Below are 21,127 nucleotides of genomic sequence, written 5' to 3'. Positions count from 1 at the left end.
GAGAGGTGTGTGTGTCTTTTTGGGGTTTCAAAAGGTTCCAATTCACCGGTGGATATTGGCCAAAACAAGCCCTACTACTGTGGGACCATGGGACTTACGAGGAAGTGAGTAAACATCGTCTTTTGTATTATGTCAAATACTGGGATCATTTTAATATGTAGGTGGCTTGCATTTTGTGGCTGACATGCTCCTTGTCCCCTTGGCCGACAACCGGCGGCTTGTCGCACATCCCCCCGCTGGGAGAGCACTATACTCGGTTTATAGCCCTCTTCATGTGCCCGGTGTTCTGTCAAATTTTCCGACCGATCAGAAATTGCAACTTTCTGTTGAAAATAGCCGCGAATATAGCGATTACAAAGTTAACACTACAAACTTTCTTTAAATAAAGGACTACTTACGTTTGATCATGGATAGGGATGTAAAAAGCTCTCCTCATACACATTAGCTGCACGTTAGCTGCACAACAACTGCAGCCACCCTCCTCCACTGAGTATCTCGCTCTTTACGACTTCGCCATCTAGTAAAGCATTATTTTGCCATATTCGTGTTGACCATTTGGCAGCTACACGCTGCTCCGACTTCGGCCGGTTTGTTCGGCGGTCATTGTCCAGCTGCTTCCCCGGCGAGCTCTTCTGTCAGTAGTAGCAGGGGAACGAGCTGTAAATTGCTCTCCGCCGGGCGGTTTGCCGATCGGCGAATACAATCGACAACCCAGTCGTCATGTGAAATGATCCGGGCTAGTTATGGGTGATTTTCCATTTCGAAGACTTTGAAACATCACTCGGTTCGGGTTAGCATGTCGGCTAGATGTCACGCCTCTTGGTTTGTTTACATTCTCCGAAGCCGGGGAAGGGAAATGACATAAGCCCGATTTAGGTGGCATAAAGTATCGTTCGAGAGGCGCGACAGTAAAGGTGAAGTCGACAGTTTTGACCATTATGGAGTAATTTTGCCATGTCGTACTGAATAAATGCATTTTTATTATTTCATAGTCCATTTAGCACAAGACTGTTATTTGTCATGACCATAGCATTTATTTAGTTATTGGGGGAAAATACTTGGGTAAAAAGAATATCTTGTAAAAATATTGGATTAGAGAGACTGAAACAATGACATTTTGCGGCTCTCTTCATCGCGTTTTCCTCGTTGTGAATAATTCCCCCTCAATGGGCTGCATATTAAATCAGATGAAATTGTGACTCCCCTGACGTCATCCACCTATTGGGGACGCTAGAGCCCAATAATGGTAGGCGTGGCTAACCGGCAGATTAAAAAACTATTTAAAGACTAATTTCTCGTCATGTGTGCTTTGCTAAATTGTTGTATATCGTCGAATCGTCTGAAAATGTGATTGTAATTCACATAATAATCCTATTTCAGACTTTTTTTTCTCCTGTCGTACGCACTTTAAAGACGTCATGTGATTGAACAGGCTGGTGTGATCATAGAACGGCAAGCTTGCGTCTGATTTGAGTCGACTTTTTCTACAGCAATCTGGATTAGTCTGGGTTCCTTCCTTAAAACATCTAACATACACTTAAAACATTTAAGTGAGCAGGGGTGTATTAAGCCTGGTATATATTAGTAATGACGGATGGCTGCTCTTTTCTAGTCCAGATTGCGTATTAAAATGGAGAAAGTAGGGCACTCGAGCGGTGTTACCGTGCAGGACGGCCTGCTGCAGGCTCCAGTAGATACTGAGGCAGTTCTTCTCCTTCTTCATGCCCCTCTTGCACTGGCAGCCGTGCAGCGGCGTGGACATGAGGGCCGTCATGGCATTCTCGCACTGGTTGCGGGCGCCCGGGCCCAGCTTGACGCTGCCGTCTCCAGCCACGCACTGCCGCAGGGTGCGCAGGCGCGGGCTGCACGTGTCATCTCCGGAGCAAGCGTCACCCGCGCTCAGGCAGTCCCAGCCACCCTCCGCCGGCCGCACGCCCCATGCGCCTGCAAAGACACCGCAGCTCAGCATTGGATTCGGAAAAAGAAATGACTACATTTAATCATCAAAAAGTGAGATAACTGCTGAAATAAAAATGAAAATAAACACATTTTGAAATGAATAACTGTTGTAATAAAATCAGTTCAAATTGAAATACATGTTTAAATAAAAGCATAAATAAAGGGTAAAATCTATAATTGTTAAAATGAATTTTAAAGAAATAAATAATTGAAATAAAAATTATAAATGCTGTACATACAAAATGCCTAATGAATAAAAAAGTACATTTTTTAAAAATTAATAAATGTTAAAATAAAAAATTCCATATATAAATAAATGTTGAAACAAATGGTTGCAATTTGGTTTGTTATTTTGAGAACAGTTGATGCGATTACTTCAGAGCTAACGGCTATCACCGCTAGCAACTTTGCTATAAACCTCCTAAAACCATAGACTGCAAAAACTTCTTTTGGCACAGTCGTAAATATCATTCACAAATAAAACACAACAGGTTTCTGTCAGTCTGATGTAAGAAGGCGCACTCAGCTGCGGAGTTCTGGAAACAAAGTTTTATTAGGGAAACAAAAGGTGCTTCCGCTGGCATGTGGGGATGAGGAAAAGTACAAACATAAAACACTCCAAACGGAGGAATATGTCAGGACAACTACGATCAAAAATTCAAACACAAAGCAGTCCAAAAAAGGAGGAAAAGTACAAACATAAAATGCTCCAAACGGAGGAAAAAGCCAAGATAACTAAGATCAAAAGGTCAAACACAAAGTACTCCAAATGGAGGATAATATCTAGACAACTATGAATGCTATGAAACAAGGCTGACGTGATCAACATGGGTAGTAAGACACTTCTGCACAAGACAAGGGAAACTCAGGCAATATATACACACGAGGTAATGGGGAACAGGTGGAAACAATGGGAAGGTGATAAGAGGAAGGGCAAGTACAAAGACACGAGGAGGGTGAAGCTTTCAGAATAAAACAGGAATCGACATGACATGAAGTTTCACACACACAGTAGTTAACACGACATGACCTGACAGTTTCACACACATAATGGTTAGCACGTTCCCCTCACAGATCTGAGATCAAGGGTTCAATCCTGGGTCTGGATCCTGTTCTCCTCGTGCCTGTATGGGTTTTCTTTGGGTACTCCGGTTTCCCCCCACATCCCAAAAACATACATGGTAGGCTGATCGAGCACTCTAAATTGTCCCTAAGTATGACTGCGCGCAGATGGTTTTTCGTCTCCTTGTCCCCTGTGATTGGCTGGCAACCAGTACAGACTGTACCCCGCATACTGCCCATAGTTAGCTGGAATTGGCTCAGGCGACCCCGTGACCCTCGTGAGGATAAGCGACTCGGAATCATGGCTGATCACTTGTCAGTATTTCAGCCAATTGAACAGACAGCTTTTTTTTTCTGCCTGCATGTGCAAGGTGACGCAACTTGTCAGATACAGAGAGACGCTGGGAAGAACTACATAGAATAAATAAATGAATAATAAACATTGGTAGAAACAAATTAAGCTACACAAGCTCTTTATTAGGCTTGTTGTTCACACTTGTATATGAAAATCTGACGTTAGTAGACTGTCCTTACTGGAGATGCGTGTGTGGCAGAGTGGCAGTTTTAAAAAATTTTTTTTAAACATCCGGTTTTGACAATTGTCGTCATATTTTCGGGATCAAAGCACTGCGCTGCGCTGTTCCCGCATGAAATCTCATGCCGGAACTCTGTTCCGGCCCACTTCCACCCCTGCTTATATTGTGAAACTGACGGTACAGTATACAGTACTAGTCCTTCTCAAAAAATTAGCATATTGTGATAAAGTTAATTATTTTCTATATTTTACTGATAAACATGAGACTTTCATATATTTTAGATTCATTACACTCAGCTGAAGTTGTTCAAGCCTTTTATTGTTTGAATATTGATGATTTTGGCAAAAACGTCCCAAAAAAACAAAAATCCCTAACTAAAAAATTAGCATATTTCATCCAACCAATACAAAAAAGTGTTTTTTAATACAAAAAAAGTCAACCTTCAATTAATTATATAAGCTATGCACTCAATACTTGGTCGGGAATCCTTTTGCAGAAATGACTGCTTCAATGCGGCGTGGCATGGAGACAATCAGCCTGTGGCACTGCTGAGGTGTTATGGAGGCCCAGGATGCTTCGATAGCGGCCTTAAGCTCATCCACAGTGTTGGGTCTGGTGTCTCTCAACTTCCTCTTCACAATATCCCACAGATTCTCTGTGGGGTTCAGGTCAGGAGAGTTGACAGGCCAATTGAGCACATTAATGCCATGGTCAGTAACCATTTACCAGTGGTTTTAGCACTGTGAGCAGGTGCAAGGTCATGCTGAAAAATGAAATGGTCATCTCCATAAAGCTTTTCAGCAGAAGGAAGGTCTTCATTGACCCTGCTCTTGATAAAACACAGTTGACCAACACCAGCAGCTGACATGGCACCCCAGACCATCACTGACTGTGGGTACTTGACACTGGACTTCAGGCATTTTGGCATTTCTTTCTCCACAGTCTTCCCCCAAACTCTGGCAACTTGATTTCCGAGTTACATGCAAAATTTGCTTTCATCTGAAAAAAGTACTTTGGACCACTGAGCAACAGTCCAGTGCTGCTTCTCTGTAGCCCAGGTCAGGCGCTTCTGCCGCTTTTTCTGGTTCAAAAGTGGCTTGACCTGGGGAACGCGGCACCTGTAGCCCATTTCCAGCACACCCCTGTGCACGGTGGCTTTGGAATTTTCTACTCCAGACTCAGTCCACTGTTTCTGCAGGTCCCCCAAGGTCTGGAATGGCCCCTTCTCCACAATTTTTCTCAGAGGGCAGTCACCTCTTCTGGTTGGGCAGCGTTTCCTGCCACACTTTTTCCTTCCCACTGAGGTGCCTTGATACAGCACTCTGGGAACAGCCTAGTTGTTCAGAAATTTCTTTCTGTGTCTTAGCCTCTTGCTTGAGGGTCTCAATGATGGCCTTCTGGACAGCAGTCAGATCGGCAGTCTTGCCCATGACTGCGGTTTTGAGTAATGAACCAGGCTGGGAGTTTTTAAAAGCCTCAGGAATCTTTTGCAGGGGTTTTGAGGTAATTCGTTGATTCAGATGATTAGGTGAGTAGCTTCTTTGGAGTACCTTTCATGATATGCTAATTTTTTGAGATAGGGATTTTTGTTTTTTCTTGACTTTTTTTCCAAAATCATTTATATTAAAACAGTAAAAGGCTTGAGTATAATATAAAATATATAAGTCTAACAGTTATCAGTGCATTACAGAAAATAATGAACTTTGTCACAATATGCTATTTTTTTTTTGTTTATTGTATTTAACTTTTGCACTCCTATTCGTCCATATAGCAGTACTGAATTGTTTTTTACCGACGTACCCAATGTGAACCTAGTTTCAAGCCTCTTCGACTCGAAGCTGTGCCCTTCAAAAGTCAGTGACATGATGGCCATGACAACAAGAAGCACGTGAACCTTCAGCGGTCATGACAACAGAGAACAACCGAGCGTGAGTGTCTATGACGCATGAAGCGAATCAGAAGGTAAACAAGCCTGCGGCCCGGCGGCGGCCTTTCCGCAACGTTTGCGTCGGGCTCGAACGGCGTTTTTCATTGACGCTCACACGCGTCGCACGCAGCCACCCGGAGAGAAAGCAGCCTCCATTATTCATAAACTGGGAGCGTCGTCACGTGCAATCCGTCAGGCACCGTCGACACGCTGACTGGCGACCATTCATCCCGCCAAACCACTCGCTAGTATTTGGACGGCAGTCAAAACAAAGTGTCGCGCTTGTTAGAATGCCTCGCAGGGCGAAATGGATACACGACTCATCCACAGTTTGGAGGATGTGCTAAAATTACACGTCCGGAAAATTGTACAGTATAACACGCTCAACAAAATCAACCTTTCCAGATTACAGATACTAGGCATCAGGAGATAAATCTGTCTCAATTTTGGGGACAAGTGGTCAATGTTTTCTTACATTGACAAAATTTAAAAAAAAAAAAAATGTTGTGGTAGTCATGGTGATATTTTCAGACGTTTAAAGGGGAAATGTGAACTAAGGTTGGCCAACCATGTTGTTGAATATTATCAATGGCTAAACAATATAAGCATATTTTCATTAATTTTTTTGTAACGCAACCCTTCCAGATTCTTTGTTTAACCCATAGCAACACCCTTGACAACGAAAATGCTTCGGAATCTTCGGAAATTACGTCACACCGGGAAGTGCGAGGGAAGTCCGCCATAGAACAGTATTGTTTGTTGCATTGCTTCTCGGTAAGATGCCACGGCGGTGTGTGGCGATGTTTTGTTCTCACTCAAATGAAAAGTTGTATGAGTGGCCAAAGGATAGCAGGGCAACGTAAATGGACATCTTTCGTTCGCACGAAGCGAATGAATTTCATGCCATCATCGAGTAGTGTTCTCTGCTGCAAACACTTCGAAGATGCCTTCTTCCTTAACCGGTCTGCTTATGATCAAGGATTTGCCAAAAAGTAAGTGTGATTTCTGGATAGATGACTGATGACTTTGTCAAAGCAGAGCTGCCAACTGTTGTGGAATGAACAGTATAAGCTAGCGACGTTAGCCGAGGCTATATCCGATCATAGTAGTTGTTGCGTTCGCTAGGTTAAGCGGGTTTAAATGGCGTACCGCACGCAGGCTATTTTTAGACCGTGACGTCGCATCGTAAAGCGGAAGTAAAGCCGAAGTGGGACATTATAGACCCGCCCTCGCATAGACCCCACGTAAAAAGTGTTACTTTTCGCCGGTAATCTTTCAAAAACGAACATGGCGATCACGCATTGCTTTTTTGGAACTTGTAGAAACGACTCTAGACATTACGACCATGAAGGATGTTTTCTTCATACGTTCCCGGAAACCAAAAACTCGGGAGGAAAAAACTGTGAAAACCGAATCAACTTGCGCGGACTTTAACACCAGCTCGGCGAATCCATTCACGTTTCATATGCAGTAAACATTATGTTGGGTTGGCATGGTCTTTCAGAGGACAAAGAGGTAAGCCATTTTTATATTTTTACTTAATTTTTTTTAGCGTAACGTTGTGCCGTACTGCTTCTGTCTGACAATGAATGACCTGAAAAAACTACAATGGTATCTGACTGCCACTGTTACCGTTTCTGTTATATATATATATAAAAAAAACAACTTTAGTAAGGGGGAAGTGTAAATAAATTATAGGATTAAGATGTGTTATCAATGAAAAAATTTAAAGTGTTCGTTGGCTGTCACTGAGTAGCATTTGCGACCGCTACACAAAGCTAACTAAATTACCCCCAAGAACGGTAAGAGACGTAGGACAACCAGAGGATATAGAAGAAAGACAGGGCTGATGGTAAAGGATAGCTTGTTGAAACCGGAGAATGTCATTGTCAGTCGCGTCGATTAAAAAAAAGCTAAAGCTATGCTTAGGTCGGCTCGTTTTTTTCGTCTTTTTCAGCCTTCGACGCTAAAGCCATCTCTTTAACTGAACATTTTTATGTTCTTCCACATCTATGCCAGTCACTTTGGCACCAGGCACATCATTTTCGGAGAGAATTGGTAGGTTTAGCGCTGTAAACATCTCCTGCGTACACGATTTCCATTCATTTCCTATTAGGCACAAATGGCGGCTTGTCCTTGCATAGCAACCGTAGTTAATGCCATGAATATTAATGAGCGAGTGACGTGTTGCTTGCGGTACGCCATTGTGCATCATCTACGATCTTGTCCGAAAGGGTTAATCCACTGTCAATCAGGAAAGGGGTGTGGATGTGCACATAAGCGGGTCGGCGTCACGTTGCACGTCACGTTCACGGTCACGTTGCAGATAGCCTTCTAGTTTGTGTTTCGCCGCTTCGCGAGAGCCGCTCACAGGTGACAAGCGTTGCTTTTAATGTCTGACAGCGAATCAGCGAGCGCGCAGGCCACGCAGTGAATCCTGGGAAATGTAGTCTCGGGACAAGTGGATATTATTTAGTTGGAATACGGGAGTTCACCAGTAGAGTGTACGCATGTCATTTAGATGTGTTATTGTTTGTGCCTTACTCCTTCACTAAAAGAGAAAAGTTGTTGTTCAGAGTCACTTGTCAAGACGTTGAGTAAAGTTGTAAAAGCCAATAAAGGTGTCGTGTGGTCACTCGGTCAAGATATAACAACGACTCACCCCCTTCTTTCCCCCCAACGTTTTTATATTATTATTTTATATGCACGAGAGCTGCCGGATCTGCCAAAATGAATATGAAGTCTGATTATTATTATTTTTAACAATGTCATCAGATAGACAAAAACATAAAATTATGAGCAAATGCCTGCATCTTCAAATCATGAAAATATTAACAGCCTATATTTTACCAATCTTGTAATCTCGATGGGTCTTGTATCCATTCCATGTCAGGAAGTCTAGGCAAATTGTTTGCATCCTGATTAGCGTCTGACATTAATAACATAAAATTCAAATCTCCTCTTCTTCCTCCAACTCTTCAAAAACTTGGATCTCCTCCCTTGCGCTTGATCTATCGCTTATATCGCTGTTTGAATCATTGTTTGAAGGGCTTTGTATGGCGGCCGTATGTATGGAGGTGCCATCGCGTTACCAGTGTGACGTATCACTTCCGGGTTCGTCCCCTTTCAGGCTCGAACTTCGGAAACGCGATTATTTTGTCAAATTTACAATATATAAATTATTTTTTCATGCTTTATTTGTTGGACAATGTTTAATTACTTTACTTGTGACCCTATTTGGCATGTGAAGAAATTACTTCACATTACTGCTTTAAGTGGACTCAAGGAGATACGGCCAGGTATTTATTTATTTTTTTGTGTGAATTTGGTTACTGTTTTGAAACATTACGCCTACAACCCCTAGCATAAAGTATGGAATCACCAGTCTCGGACGAGCACTCACTCAGACGTTTTATCATGTAGAACTGACTGAGGGAATTTTGATGTTTTGTTCAGGCAGTCATCTTTGTAAATCTCACTGGAACAGCACCAAACAAAAGTTCCAGCATCATCACCTCGTCCAATGCCGATTTTTAAATTATTTTTTTCTTAAACCTGTCCTGTTCAGCTGTTTGACACGGAGAATGCAAGTCTAAGTGTCCGGTTGGTCTGAAAAGTTTTAATGTTTCACATTGAGAGCATGACATACTCCCATTGTGATCATACAACATACCTCGTTTATTATGACAAAGCAGCAAACAGGAAGGGGTTATGGGGGAACAGAAGGAAAGATACACAAGAGAAGAAAGAAAAGAAACACAAACAACAACGAGAAATACATTGAACGTATACACTAATTATTAATACAGTATGTTGGTGCTATCATCAGCTAGATTTATTTCCGGTTGACACCATGTGGGGGGCCTGTTTACCAGGGAAAGAAGGGGACGGGTGTGGGGGAGTCTGTAAGCTATGTGATTGAAAGGGGTAGAGTGTACACAAATCAGCACTGTGATCTAGAACCCAGTAATCGTGTGAATCCTTTGTGAGTGTAAGCCCGTTGGCGACAGACCCTATGCCGCCCCATCGCCACTTCCGGCACCGGGACCCCCCACCCGAGTGCGCCCAATCACATCCAATGCAGATTCTTGACTCTTGACACCTTGTCCAATGCAGATTCTTGACTCTTGACTACATGTGTATTTTGATTGTTATTTCTTTGTTTGTTTCTCATGATACCATATTTTTTCCCTCAGAATGGACTGATTCCATATATATTTCCCTGGACTTGCCCTATAAAATTAACATTTACTGACCACCACAATGTTTTTTATTCATTTCTTTTAGTGTTTGTGAATGCTAAAGAATTACACTTTTGAACTAATTCATTATTTTTTCAAGCTTTTTATCTGACTTTGTTATACATGATAAAATGTCTGAGTGAGTGCTTGTCAGTGACTGGTGATTCCATACTTTTTGCTAGGGGTTGTATAAGCTGAGTTTGACTTTTGTGGCGGGGGGGCAAAAATGTTGATGACCCCAAGACGCACTGTCGGCAATAAAATTAACTTACAAGATGTATGCTCGGATCGTAGTTTAGCCCATGCTTGGACATACAGGCATCCCATCTGTGTGTGTGTGTGTGTGTGCGTGAGCACGCGCGTTTTTCTGTCTTACCTAGTGGTGAAGTAGACGCCGCATCCTTTTTTGACTGAATATTCCAGCCAGGAATATTTGTAATAATATGTTGAAAATGAGTGCTTTTTTAGTTGTACAATTAACATATAGTGGTGGGGCAAACCGAAACTCCGCACACCATTTTAGCAGTGCTCTCCGGCGTTTCATGGTCCATATCTTCAATCCTTGGTTCTCGCTCAGTAGTTGTTGTCGCTTTTGAAAGCTTAGATCTGAAAAAATTCCGTACAGTATATCCAGTATATATCTTGCCGCCTTTGGTGTTTTTTGCGGGGCTAAGCAAAGCAAATGCCCGAAAAATAATTTTGACCCATTATAAAAATATATTATATGTCCATTTTATTTATTTTTGTTGTTTTTTTCATTGCTTTACAACTTTTGTTGACAGCATTTTACCGACAACGTCTTAATTTTAAATTCATACATCAGAAAGTCCATTACATGCGATATTTTCGGTCACCAGGGGCCACCCCTTAATCCCCGCGTATGATTACGCCACAAGCTTTTCGGCTGTGACGCACAGTGGCGCCACCAGCGGGTGGCCAGGGGTGGCCAGGGCCACCCCTATAAATTTGTTGGCCACCCCACTGGCCATCCTGCTTGCCAGTATATCGTTAGATTGTGTTAGCATCAGTTACGCATTTCATCCCAAATGAATGCATTTATTTTGTTTTGTTAAATGTACACCTTATACCTAATATAGACATAACACAATAAAACAGAATTGTTGTGGAACTCAAATGTTGACTGGACAGTTATGGACTATGCACATTAAATTATTAGTAACATCAAATATTACACAATACACCAAAGTATATCAGTAAGCGTGTCTTTCTGATAGTTTTCCCCTGACCTTTTTACTGCAATAATATAATGAAAACCTGAAATTATGGCTTTTAGTTTTGGTGTGCCACCCCAAGATTTTAAGTGGCCCCATCTGGCCACCCCTATGAAAAATTTCTGGAGGCGTCACTGGTGACGCACACCACTAGGAAATTTTTTTTTTTTTTTTTTAAATTCATAAATGCAGAATATGAATGTGACATTTATAGGGTTTGGTGTATGCATTTGTATGACCAAAGTGTATTTAAGTGTGACGAGAAGAAACATTGTCCATTTAGAAGAAATACACTTCATTTCCTCATCAAAAGAAGAGGAAAATACGTCACAAAAAGCTTTCCTTCAAGTTAAACAATGTTTTGGCTTTTCCACGAACCAGTTTGCAATTCTGTGGCCTAATATCGATTGGTTGCTTTTTTATAGTCAGTGAATCAGTGGAAAGAGGCTGGAGCTGCAGATGTGACCAGGAAGCAACTCTACTCGAAAACTATGGCTGCAAACAATGTTGTTGCAAGTGTGACGAGAAGAGCCATCGTCCAATCGGCAGCCGTATATATTTTTTTTAAAGTTCCTCTCATGAAACAGGTCTCAATTGGACCTCTGTAAAGATGGCCCTTCATCAGATGCAAATTTACATAAAAATGATATCAATCATTTGTGCTTTGCTTGTGCTGGTTTGTCCTGTAAAAACTAAAAACCTTAGAACTTTTGGTTTGCGCTCCGAATTTTATTTTTTACTGATAGTGTCACCAACACAAACAAACCAGTGCTATTTAAAAAAAAAAAAAAAAAAAAAAATTGCAATAACTGCAAAACCGTAGCTGCACAAACTAAAACATTTTACATCACAAACCACGACAAACAGACAGCAGCACTTCAGCTTCATTTTGCAGTATGTAGTGGGCTGCGAATGAAGTTATCACTCGAAATAACTATCTCATATCAATAAAACTAAGCAGCACAAATGAAAACTTTTACCGCAAACTCACACAAATGGAGCACAAACGAATGGCACCACTCCAGGTCCATTTTGCAGGAAATGGGGGGGTTGCTTGACGTCACGTCATCACTACAAATTAAAAGCGTAATATTTAAAAACCGTTGCAGCACAAAAAAAAAACAAAAACAAAAAAAACAAAAAAAACCCCCACAAACAAGGCACAAACGATTGACACCATTTTTGGCTATCTTTAATCAAAATGGCGGGCTGGCTGACCTCAGATTGACTTATAAATGAATTGTAAATACAGTGATCCTTTGTTTTTCTCAGTTAATGGGGACCAGAACCCGCCGCCATAAGTGAAACAACGCTAAGTGGCTGTAAGACATGTTTTTTTTTTCACTTTTTTCCCCAAATTATAATTAAAAAAAAAACTTTTATGTGTTAATATTTTAATAAATCTTTTTTAAGCACTTCAAATGTAATAATTATAAGTTTTAAACATGTTACTGTCCCACCAAATTATTTTTAAAACAAGAATTAAGTAGAATTATGTTTGTCTTTATTAAATGCTTCATTGAGTGAGTCCACTCAAACCCACTCAAGCTGCTCACTTCCACACAATGAGTTGCCACAGCAACTGTTTAACAAGCTAAACAATGATTGACGCTTCCGGCGCTTTGAAGTTTCGGCCTCCAAGCATCTCTGGCAAGATCAAACCTTAACGTCCGTCAATCATCGTTAACTTTAATAAGCAATTCCAGTGCAATGCCAGACCAGGAGAAGCAGCAGGAGGGATAGGGAGACTACGTGATCAGATCGGGACAGCTCATCTGTATTTATTTATTATTATTTTTTTTTCAATTGAAAAACAATCTGCAATAGACTGAAGGCGCGAAGTACGAAGTAGCGAGGGATCACTGTATCTAAAAAAGAACGATAGCAGCACAAACAAAACTTTTGACAGGCCAAACACGCACAAACGTAGCACAAATGATTTACATAAATTTTATATAAATTTGTGTCTGATGGGGGGCTTACTTCACGGAGGTCTTGAGTGGATCTTTCCATGTTTGATATGTAGAATTCATTCATAGCGGATGTATGGAACAATCAATCTGGCGTGCCAGATTAAACGTCAGCAGAACAGCCCAAACACTAAAGTAGCTTGAAAATGAAAAAATCTTGGCACTTTTAACACAAATTGTTGGGCAAACCTGGTAAAATGGTATCCAAGGTTATAAGAAAAATTGATGTAAAAAAAAAAAAAAAAAACCTTAGTGCCACTTTAAACACTACCCCACATGCTTTTCTGCTGTGCCAAGCATCATTAGGAACATGATTTTATCCTTAAAAGCCAAAATATTGATGCAATCCATGTGATATTTTCCGAGGTTGTAGCTGGCTATCAACTTTTTAGGAGGTTAAAACAAAGTACTGAATAGAATGAAAAGTTATCTAATGACTGATCATGTTTCAGTGCCATTGAGGGCAAATGAATGAATGCATTCGCTGCCCACCCTCCCACCTCAAATGGACTGGTCGTCTATTAGTAATAAACTTTTTAAAATTCACAGCAGAAGGATGACAAGGGCCACTTTATTGGACGTCTATCATCGTCAATGGAACTGAAAGAGTAAATCACAATGTTTACTGCCACACCATCTGTGTCTGTTTGGTTTGGCTGAGCCGCTAAGGATTTGCTTCCGTGAAAAATGATGAGTTTACTGAAAAACAAAGGGATTCCAGTCAATTTGATGATGTCATTAGTAAACGAAAAAGATAGTAATGTGAATAATCGCTGCATTCTTTTCAGTCTGTTAACGACCTTGAAGACGACGACGTCTATTAAGTCTTTGGTGACAGTGATTGAGCTGGGTTGTCTGACTGGTTTAAATGTCATATTATTATCATAATTCTCAACGTCTCTGCTGTCTATCCTCATCTGTCATTTGATGTCTTTTCCCCTGAGGTGAGAAAACTCGGAGCAAACTTGAGAAAAAGAAACGACTCTTTTTCAGTGCACAAATAAGGATGCACAAACATCGCTGCCAAGTAACTCTCAAGGTCACAAACTTGCACATTTACCAACGGCCATCTGTTTTCTATACGTGCTTCCAATTTGGTAGCATCTGGATCAAATCGATTGGAGTAGTCTGCTTTTAAAGATTTCCGGAAATGCCTAAATCCAACGTCAAATTAGGAGTTCATACGAAATAAAAACTGGCAAAAAATAAATAACAAAACAAACCCTGATTTGTTTGTTTTCTCTCATGGTTTCTTGAAACCTTTTAGTGTGTTACAGTAGCTTTCTTTTTAAATTTCTCGTGGTGAAGCTAAACTGTTCAGAATTATTAAAAAAAAAAAAAAAAAAAAAAAAAAATGGAACACCAGGGCACTCATCAAACTTCCTTACAATTTTACCATCACTGACATATCTACGTATATTTATATTTATATACAGTATACAGTGGTATGAAAAAGTATCTGAACCTTTTGGAATTTCTGCATAAAATCAACAAATGTGAGCTGATCTTTGTTAAAATCACACAGATGAAAAAAACAGTGTCTGCTTTCACTAAAACCACATTTATACGTTTTTGTATTTTAATGAGGATAGTATGCAAACAATGACAGACGGGGGAAAAATAAGTAAGTTAACCCTGTGCCTAAGGATACTTAAAGAGCAATTGAAACCAATTTTTACCAAACAATTTTAGTCAGGTTTGTTCCCAATCACTAATGAGTGGTTTAACGCTGCCCTGCCCACTATAAAACACACACCTGGTAAGAATTGTCCAGATGAGAAGCATTGTCTGATGTGCATCATGGCTCTGTCAAAAGATTTGTCTGAAGACCAGCGATCAAGGATTGTTGATTTGTTTAAAGCTGACAAAGGATACAAAACCATCTCTAAAAGTCTGGATGTTCATCAGTCAATAGTCAGAGAAGTTGTCTACAAATGGAGAGAGTTTGGCACCGTTGCGTCTCTCCCAAGGAGTGGCCGTCCACCAAAGATGACGCCAAGAGTCCAGCGCAGAATACTCAGAGAGGTAAAAAAAGAACCCTAGAGTGACTGTTAAAGACTTACAGAAATCACTGGAGCAGTCCAATCAACTATATGTTAAACTATGGCCAAGTATGGTGTTCATGGGAGGACTCCATGGAGGAAGCCACTGCTGTCTAAAAAAAAACACATTGTTGCTCGTTTAATGTTCGCAAAAAGGCACTTGGACATTCCACAGAGGTTTTGGCGAAATATTTTGTGGACTGATGAAACCAAAGTTGAATTGTTTGGGAGTAACACAACGCAATGTGTGGAGGAAAAATTGAAAAGCTCACCAACATCAACACCTCATCCCCACCGTGATGCATGGTGGAGGGAGCATCGTGATTTGGGGCTGTTTTGCTGACTCAGGGCCTGGATAACTTGAAATCATTAATGGAAGAATGAATTCAAAAGTGTATCTTTATTTGCAGGAAAACCTGAGGCTGTCTGTCAGGCAAGCTAAAAAGAGGATGGATGCTGCAACAAGACAATGATCCGAAATACAGAAGTAAATCGACTTCAGAATGGTTTCAGAAGAACGAAATACACGTTCTGGAGTGGCCAAATCAACGTCCAGGCTTGAACCCCATTGAGATGCTGTGGCATCACCTAAATATTTCATGCCAGAAATCCCAGGAATCTGACTGAACTACAGTGGTGTTGTAGAGAAGAATGGGCCAAGATTAGTCCTGATCGATGTACCAGACTGATCTGCAGCTACAGGAAGCATCTGGTTAAAGTTATTGCTGCCAAAGGAGGGGCCACAAAATATAAAATGTGATGCTTCACTCACTCCCCCCCTACCCCCTTCTGTCATTGTTTGCATATGATCCTCATTAAAATATGAAATCTGTAAATGTTTGGGTGATTTTAGTTAAAACAGTTTCTTCCATCTGTGTGATTTTGACAAAGATCAAATCACATTCGATAGTTATTTTATGCAGAAATGTGAGAAATTCCAAAAGGTTCAGATACTTTTTCATACCACTGTAAATGGAACTTGTTGCGTTGTGGTTTTGGAGAACTACACAAAAAAACGCTGGATTAAAAAAAAAAGTACAATTTTCTGCAGTATTAATAAGAGATTTATTTCGGCTGGATATCTTAATATCTATAAAGGTGAGTTTGTTTGTGTGGCTGTGTGTGTGTGTGTGGTGTACTTTATGTGTCTGGGAGTGTTCTTAGATGGATTTGATCTCTGTAGGCCTCCATATAGTGCGGACAATTAATTAAGCCCCCCCAAAAAAACATTAGATTAGAAACTGCAAATTTTTACTTTTTCTCCTGAACAACCTATACTGCTCGATTAAAAAAAAGAAAAAAAAAAATCATGGGGAAGCCCAGATTTCAAGGTTTCTTATGTGTCGATTTGACAAACCTTGGCCCCAACAACCCAGCACAAGTAGTATGCCAGGCAACGCAGGGCAATGTTGCTAGTCTAGTATCCATAATTCCAATAGAAATCCCCATTTTCACCGTTCGTTGACTCATTAGCCGGAGGACTACCAAGAGTAATGGACAACTATTTTGATGGTCAATTATTCGTTCAGAGACATTGATATCCAAATTGTGCTAATTCTCTTTTTTGAGCCTTTTTTAAAAATCTTATTTTAATTTAACTAAAGTAATTTTTAAAGTTATTTATTTATTCATTCATTTAATAATAAGTTACGAAAAACAGTAAGGAAAATATGCTCCTATTTATTGGTATTTTTTCATTTTCATTTCTTTAAAAAAAAAAAAAAAAGATTTAATTTAAAAAATATTTTCCTTTTGTGACTTTTTGTTTAGTCATTAATTTCAATTACCGTAATTTTTTTACTATAAGGCGCACCCACCAAATTTGACACGGAAACGGCATTTGTTCATAGATAACCTGCATTGGACTATAAACTGCCGATGTACTCACTGTACTATGGGATATTTACACCAAAATATATAATCAATTATTTGACAGCGGCATCATAAGACTGTCAGATCGTCATAATCATGACATGACACTGTCATGAGCATTAATGAATGCTTATGACAGATGTCATTTAGTGTCATCTGGCAAATTATCTCACTTTTGAATGGATGTAAAAGATCCAAGCTGGACCAAAATGCTTGAAGCAATAACGATTTGCAGCAAATTGGTTCAAAGCATCATGGTAGTTCATTTGGTCTTATGATAGTCGGATGATGCCGATGTCAAATAAAGTGTTACTGGTTAATATCTTTTGGTGTAAATATCCCATAATACAGTGTCCTCACTGTATTATGGGCTTTTAGCAGCATAATACAGCGGCTTATAGTCCAGTGTGGCTTATCTCTGAAGAAATGATGTTTTGGTGTCAAATTTGGTGGGTGGCGCTTATAGATAGGAGCGAAATTTACGGTAACTTTAGTAGATGAAATTAGCCTAATTTGCCGCAAGCTTAAATGCTATGAATGCTGATGTATTTATTCTCATAGCAAATCGCTCACATGTAACTTCACAAACTGTAGCTGTAAACTAAATTAGTAATGCATACACAAACACAAATTAGCTGAAACAACTTACAGCCTGATGTGGGCCAAACCAGACTGCAGCTATCCTTTATCCATATCAGAAGTCTGAGTCTGCTTCTCAGTCATACAAAACAGTCCAGTCAGACCAAACGCTGCCACCAGAAGGCAGTGTATCCTCCATCATTAAACAAAATACAATATTTTTGGACTTTTTTATAGTTATTTTGGGATACTTATAAGGTTAATACCGACTTATTCTGAATTTTGGTTAACGTTACCAGCATAGCTGTTAAAATAATTAATAGTTAATCATTTGTGCGAGTTTTTTTTTTTTTTTTAATCTATTTTTTTTTAAATTTCCGATTCTGATTTCAATTATTTTTTAATTCTCTCGATGATTTAAAGTGATTTTTATGTATAATTTTATCTCCTGTTTCAATTGTCTTTGTTTTTAACCTTCTTTTTTAATTAATGTGATTTTTACAAATACTTTTATTTCTGTTTGTGGATATTTATATGATGTAAAGCTCTTTGAATTGCCTTGTGTTGAATTGTGCTACACAAATAAATTTGCCTTGTCTTGCCTAGTGACAAAATTTATCGGATGACACTTAATGACGTCTGTCAAAAGCATTCATTTATAACTATGACAGTATCATGTCATAAATATGACGGTCTTATGACAGTTTTATGACGCTGTCAAGTAAAGTGTTACCTATTAACCCAAATAAATGCACTAATATGCCACACTGGACTATAAGCCGCAGGATTCAAAATGAGGAGAAAAAGTAGCGGTTTATAGTCTGAAAATTATAGTAGTTTAAAACTGAAGAAGGAACATATTTTCTTATTGATTTTTCAAAAAAAATTTAAAATTTATTTTAAAAAATTTTATTTGGAAAAAAAACCCAAAACATTATTTTTTAAGTACTGTACTTATTATTGACTACCTATTTACTTTTAACCTTTATTATTTGCACTGTTTTTTTTGTTTATTGATTGCTTACTCCATTTTCTAAAAACAAAGAACAGCAAGTATTTCTTTTCAATTATTAATAAAAAAAAAAAAGGGGGAAAAACAGTAAACTTTCTCTGATTCCTGTAATTTTCAATGAAAGCGGACTGATTATTTTGGAAATGAATCAAGTCAAATGGAAGTGGACATTGATCACAGTCATTGCACCGAAACATGGGCATTCACTCCATGGCAGCCAATGAGTTTATAACACATGAAGGAGGCATTTTTGCAGGTCTGTCTGCCAAATTTCACCTTTCCAAATCAAATATTTGGCATTGAAATAACGAGTAAGAAAAATGGCATGTTCCAAAAGGGTTTTCCCTTGGCGCACTTGTAAGTGTCTCTATAAAGTGGCGCTCCACTGACGCTCACTTCAAGGCGTTATTGCTCGCTATTTGGCGCGGTGACACGCTTAGCACTCTCCACGGCAGCTTAGCGGCTGTTTAACAACATTCGCATGCTTTTTTAGCCCAATCTGGCAGGCGGCGTCCGTTCTACCTTTAACTGACCACCCACGTGGTTCCCGCCACCCGCGGAGGAAAACATTGAGGCGCCACACGTTTCCCATGTAAATGAGCAAGTGAAGTTGCTGCTTTGCATGCGGAACGGGTGACACGGTGTCACCTTGCATATGCTTTGCATGGAATATCCGATTTTTTAAGCACTGGCAACGTTTTGCTTGACTGGCAGAGATGTATTCACGTGTCTCTTCTCATCTGTCTGGACTTTTAGGCCTGCTCCTTGTGTGTTGACCAATCCGCTGCATCTTGTGTCACCCACCTCTGCTTAATTCTCATTACCCCATGTCTGTATTTAACTTCCCCATGTGCTGTCTGTTCTTGTTGCGTCATTGTCTATCCCAAGGTCTGTTGTTGTTCATGTCGATTTCGCCGTCCATAGCCCTCATGTTCCTGCATCCTCTGTTTATGTAAGTTTTTGATGCCTTGTTTGTACTTTGTGTTTTTGTTAGTTCTCATTAAATCATTTGTTGAGTTCACCAACACCCTGCCTTGCCTCCCCGCTATTTTCCCTGCATTTGGGTCTTCCTTGTCCATGCCACGTCGTGACATATGCCTTATAAAACTAATTCTAATGCAGTAGCACAATTTGTGTATAAGACCTGTTGTGTACTGTGTGTTATAGGTATAATTGCCAAAAGCAGCTGTGTTTGCATTTAAGTGGTTTAAGGAGGTTTAGGAGGTTTTTAGGTTTGATCCAGGTTATGAACCACTAAAATAGGTGAAAGGCACCATCGATTTCATGAAAGAGAACATCGCCTCAATCGAAAGGTAAGACCCCCCCCCCCCTTTTTTTTCCCCCCTTCTCATTATGCTCTATTATCTAATTCATTACAGGTAGGTTAGGTATATGGAATGATTAAAATGTGTTTGACTGTTGTTTTATTCCTGTTTTACCTTAATTATGAAATTTAAATGTGACGTTTGGGAAGTGCTTGGAACAGATTAGGCCATATACATGGAAAGCTTGTGTCTACTCACGGAATTCTCAGGTTACGAGACTACTTCCAGAACCAATTAATGTTGAAGGTAGAGATCATAGGTGGAGTTTGACTTTTGGGCCAGGGGGGCACAACATGTTGATGTCCCCAAAATGCAGTGTCGGCAATAAAATTAACTTACAAGAATATTCATAATTATAAGCGGAAAATGAGCATTTTTTTCGTTTCCCATCATTATTGAGGGGAATTCTAAATCAGGCTGCTTAGGACAGCTATACTTTTCGCCAAGATCGTCATCCATTGCATATGGTACGCCCACTGGTGTCATGCCAATGGAGTTACCCCAGTCAAAAATTGTATCCCCTAGGCAGAGCCATATGGAGGTAGATTTGTGTCTTCATTATTGATCAAAAAAATGTGTTTGAATGCAAAAACAAATTTGAAACAAAACAAAAAAAATGCATTTGAAAGCTATTTTTCTTTGAATTTTTTTTGGCGGGGTTTGAAGTCATTTTTTAAAAATTGAAATTTATTGAACTTTTTTGATTGAAGTAATGTTGTTTTGAGTTTGGGCCACATTTTGTCAAGGACATTTGTGTCTTTGTTATTCAATCAAAAAATAAGTTGCTTCACACAAAAAATATATATTTTCAAACGAAAAATCACTTCAGTCAAAAAAAAATTTTTAATCATAGAAGAAAAGTTTTTGATTGCGATAAAATATTTGAGACTCAAATATTTGCATTTGAACACATTTAATTTTTTAATTAAAAACGTTTTCTTTGATTTTAGCAATACTTTTTGTGTAGGGGCCATATTATGGGTAGGACATTGGTGTCTAAATCATTAAATCTCCCCAAGAGTTGTTTCAATCAAAAAAAAAATAAAAAAATAAAAAAATTCAAACAAAGATAAAAAATCATTTGAAAAATAAAATTGCCCTCCCCGATTTGGTTTTAAATAATATACAAAGCAAATGATCGTTCAAGGTGCTAGTCACATGAGCTGTTCGAAAAATGATTTTGACCGACTATAAAAATATCTTTTTTTCATTTCATTCATTTTTTTGTTTCCTTTAATGCTGTACAACTTAAATATATAGGAAAGTCAATTACATGCAATGACAATTTCCGGCCACCAGGGGGGGCCTGGCCTCCCCCTTAAATTCAGTTTATGGTAGAGATACTACTGTATATAGACAATGTTTTGATC

General features: G+C 39.4%; 1 protein-coding gene across 1 annotated transcript in view; it reads right to left on the bottom strand.

Moving 5' to 3' along the window:
• LOC130931091 (GDNF family receptor alpha-4-like) overlaps window positions 1–21,127 on the bottom strand; it is a 243,164-nt gene that overhangs the window by 56,317 nt on the left and 165,720 nt on the right. Inside the window, exon 2 of the mRNA XM_057859583.1 lies at window positions 1,663–1,944. Within this exon, the coding sequence (XP_057715566.1) occupies window positions 1,663–1,944 (282 nt within the window). The remainder of the gene's footprint in view (window positions 1–1,662; window positions 1,945–21,127) is intronic.

This window comes from Corythoichthys intestinalis, chromosome 15 (genome assembly GCF_030265065.1).
Source record: "Corythoichthys intestinalis isolate RoL2023-P3 chromosome 15, ASM3026506v1, whole genome shotgun sequence".
Taxonomy (NCBI): Eukaryota; Metazoa; Chordata; class Actinopteri; order Syngnathiformes; family Syngnathidae; genus Corythoichthys; species Corythoichthys intestinalis.
This window is presented reverse-complemented; position numbering and strand designations above follow the sequence as displayed.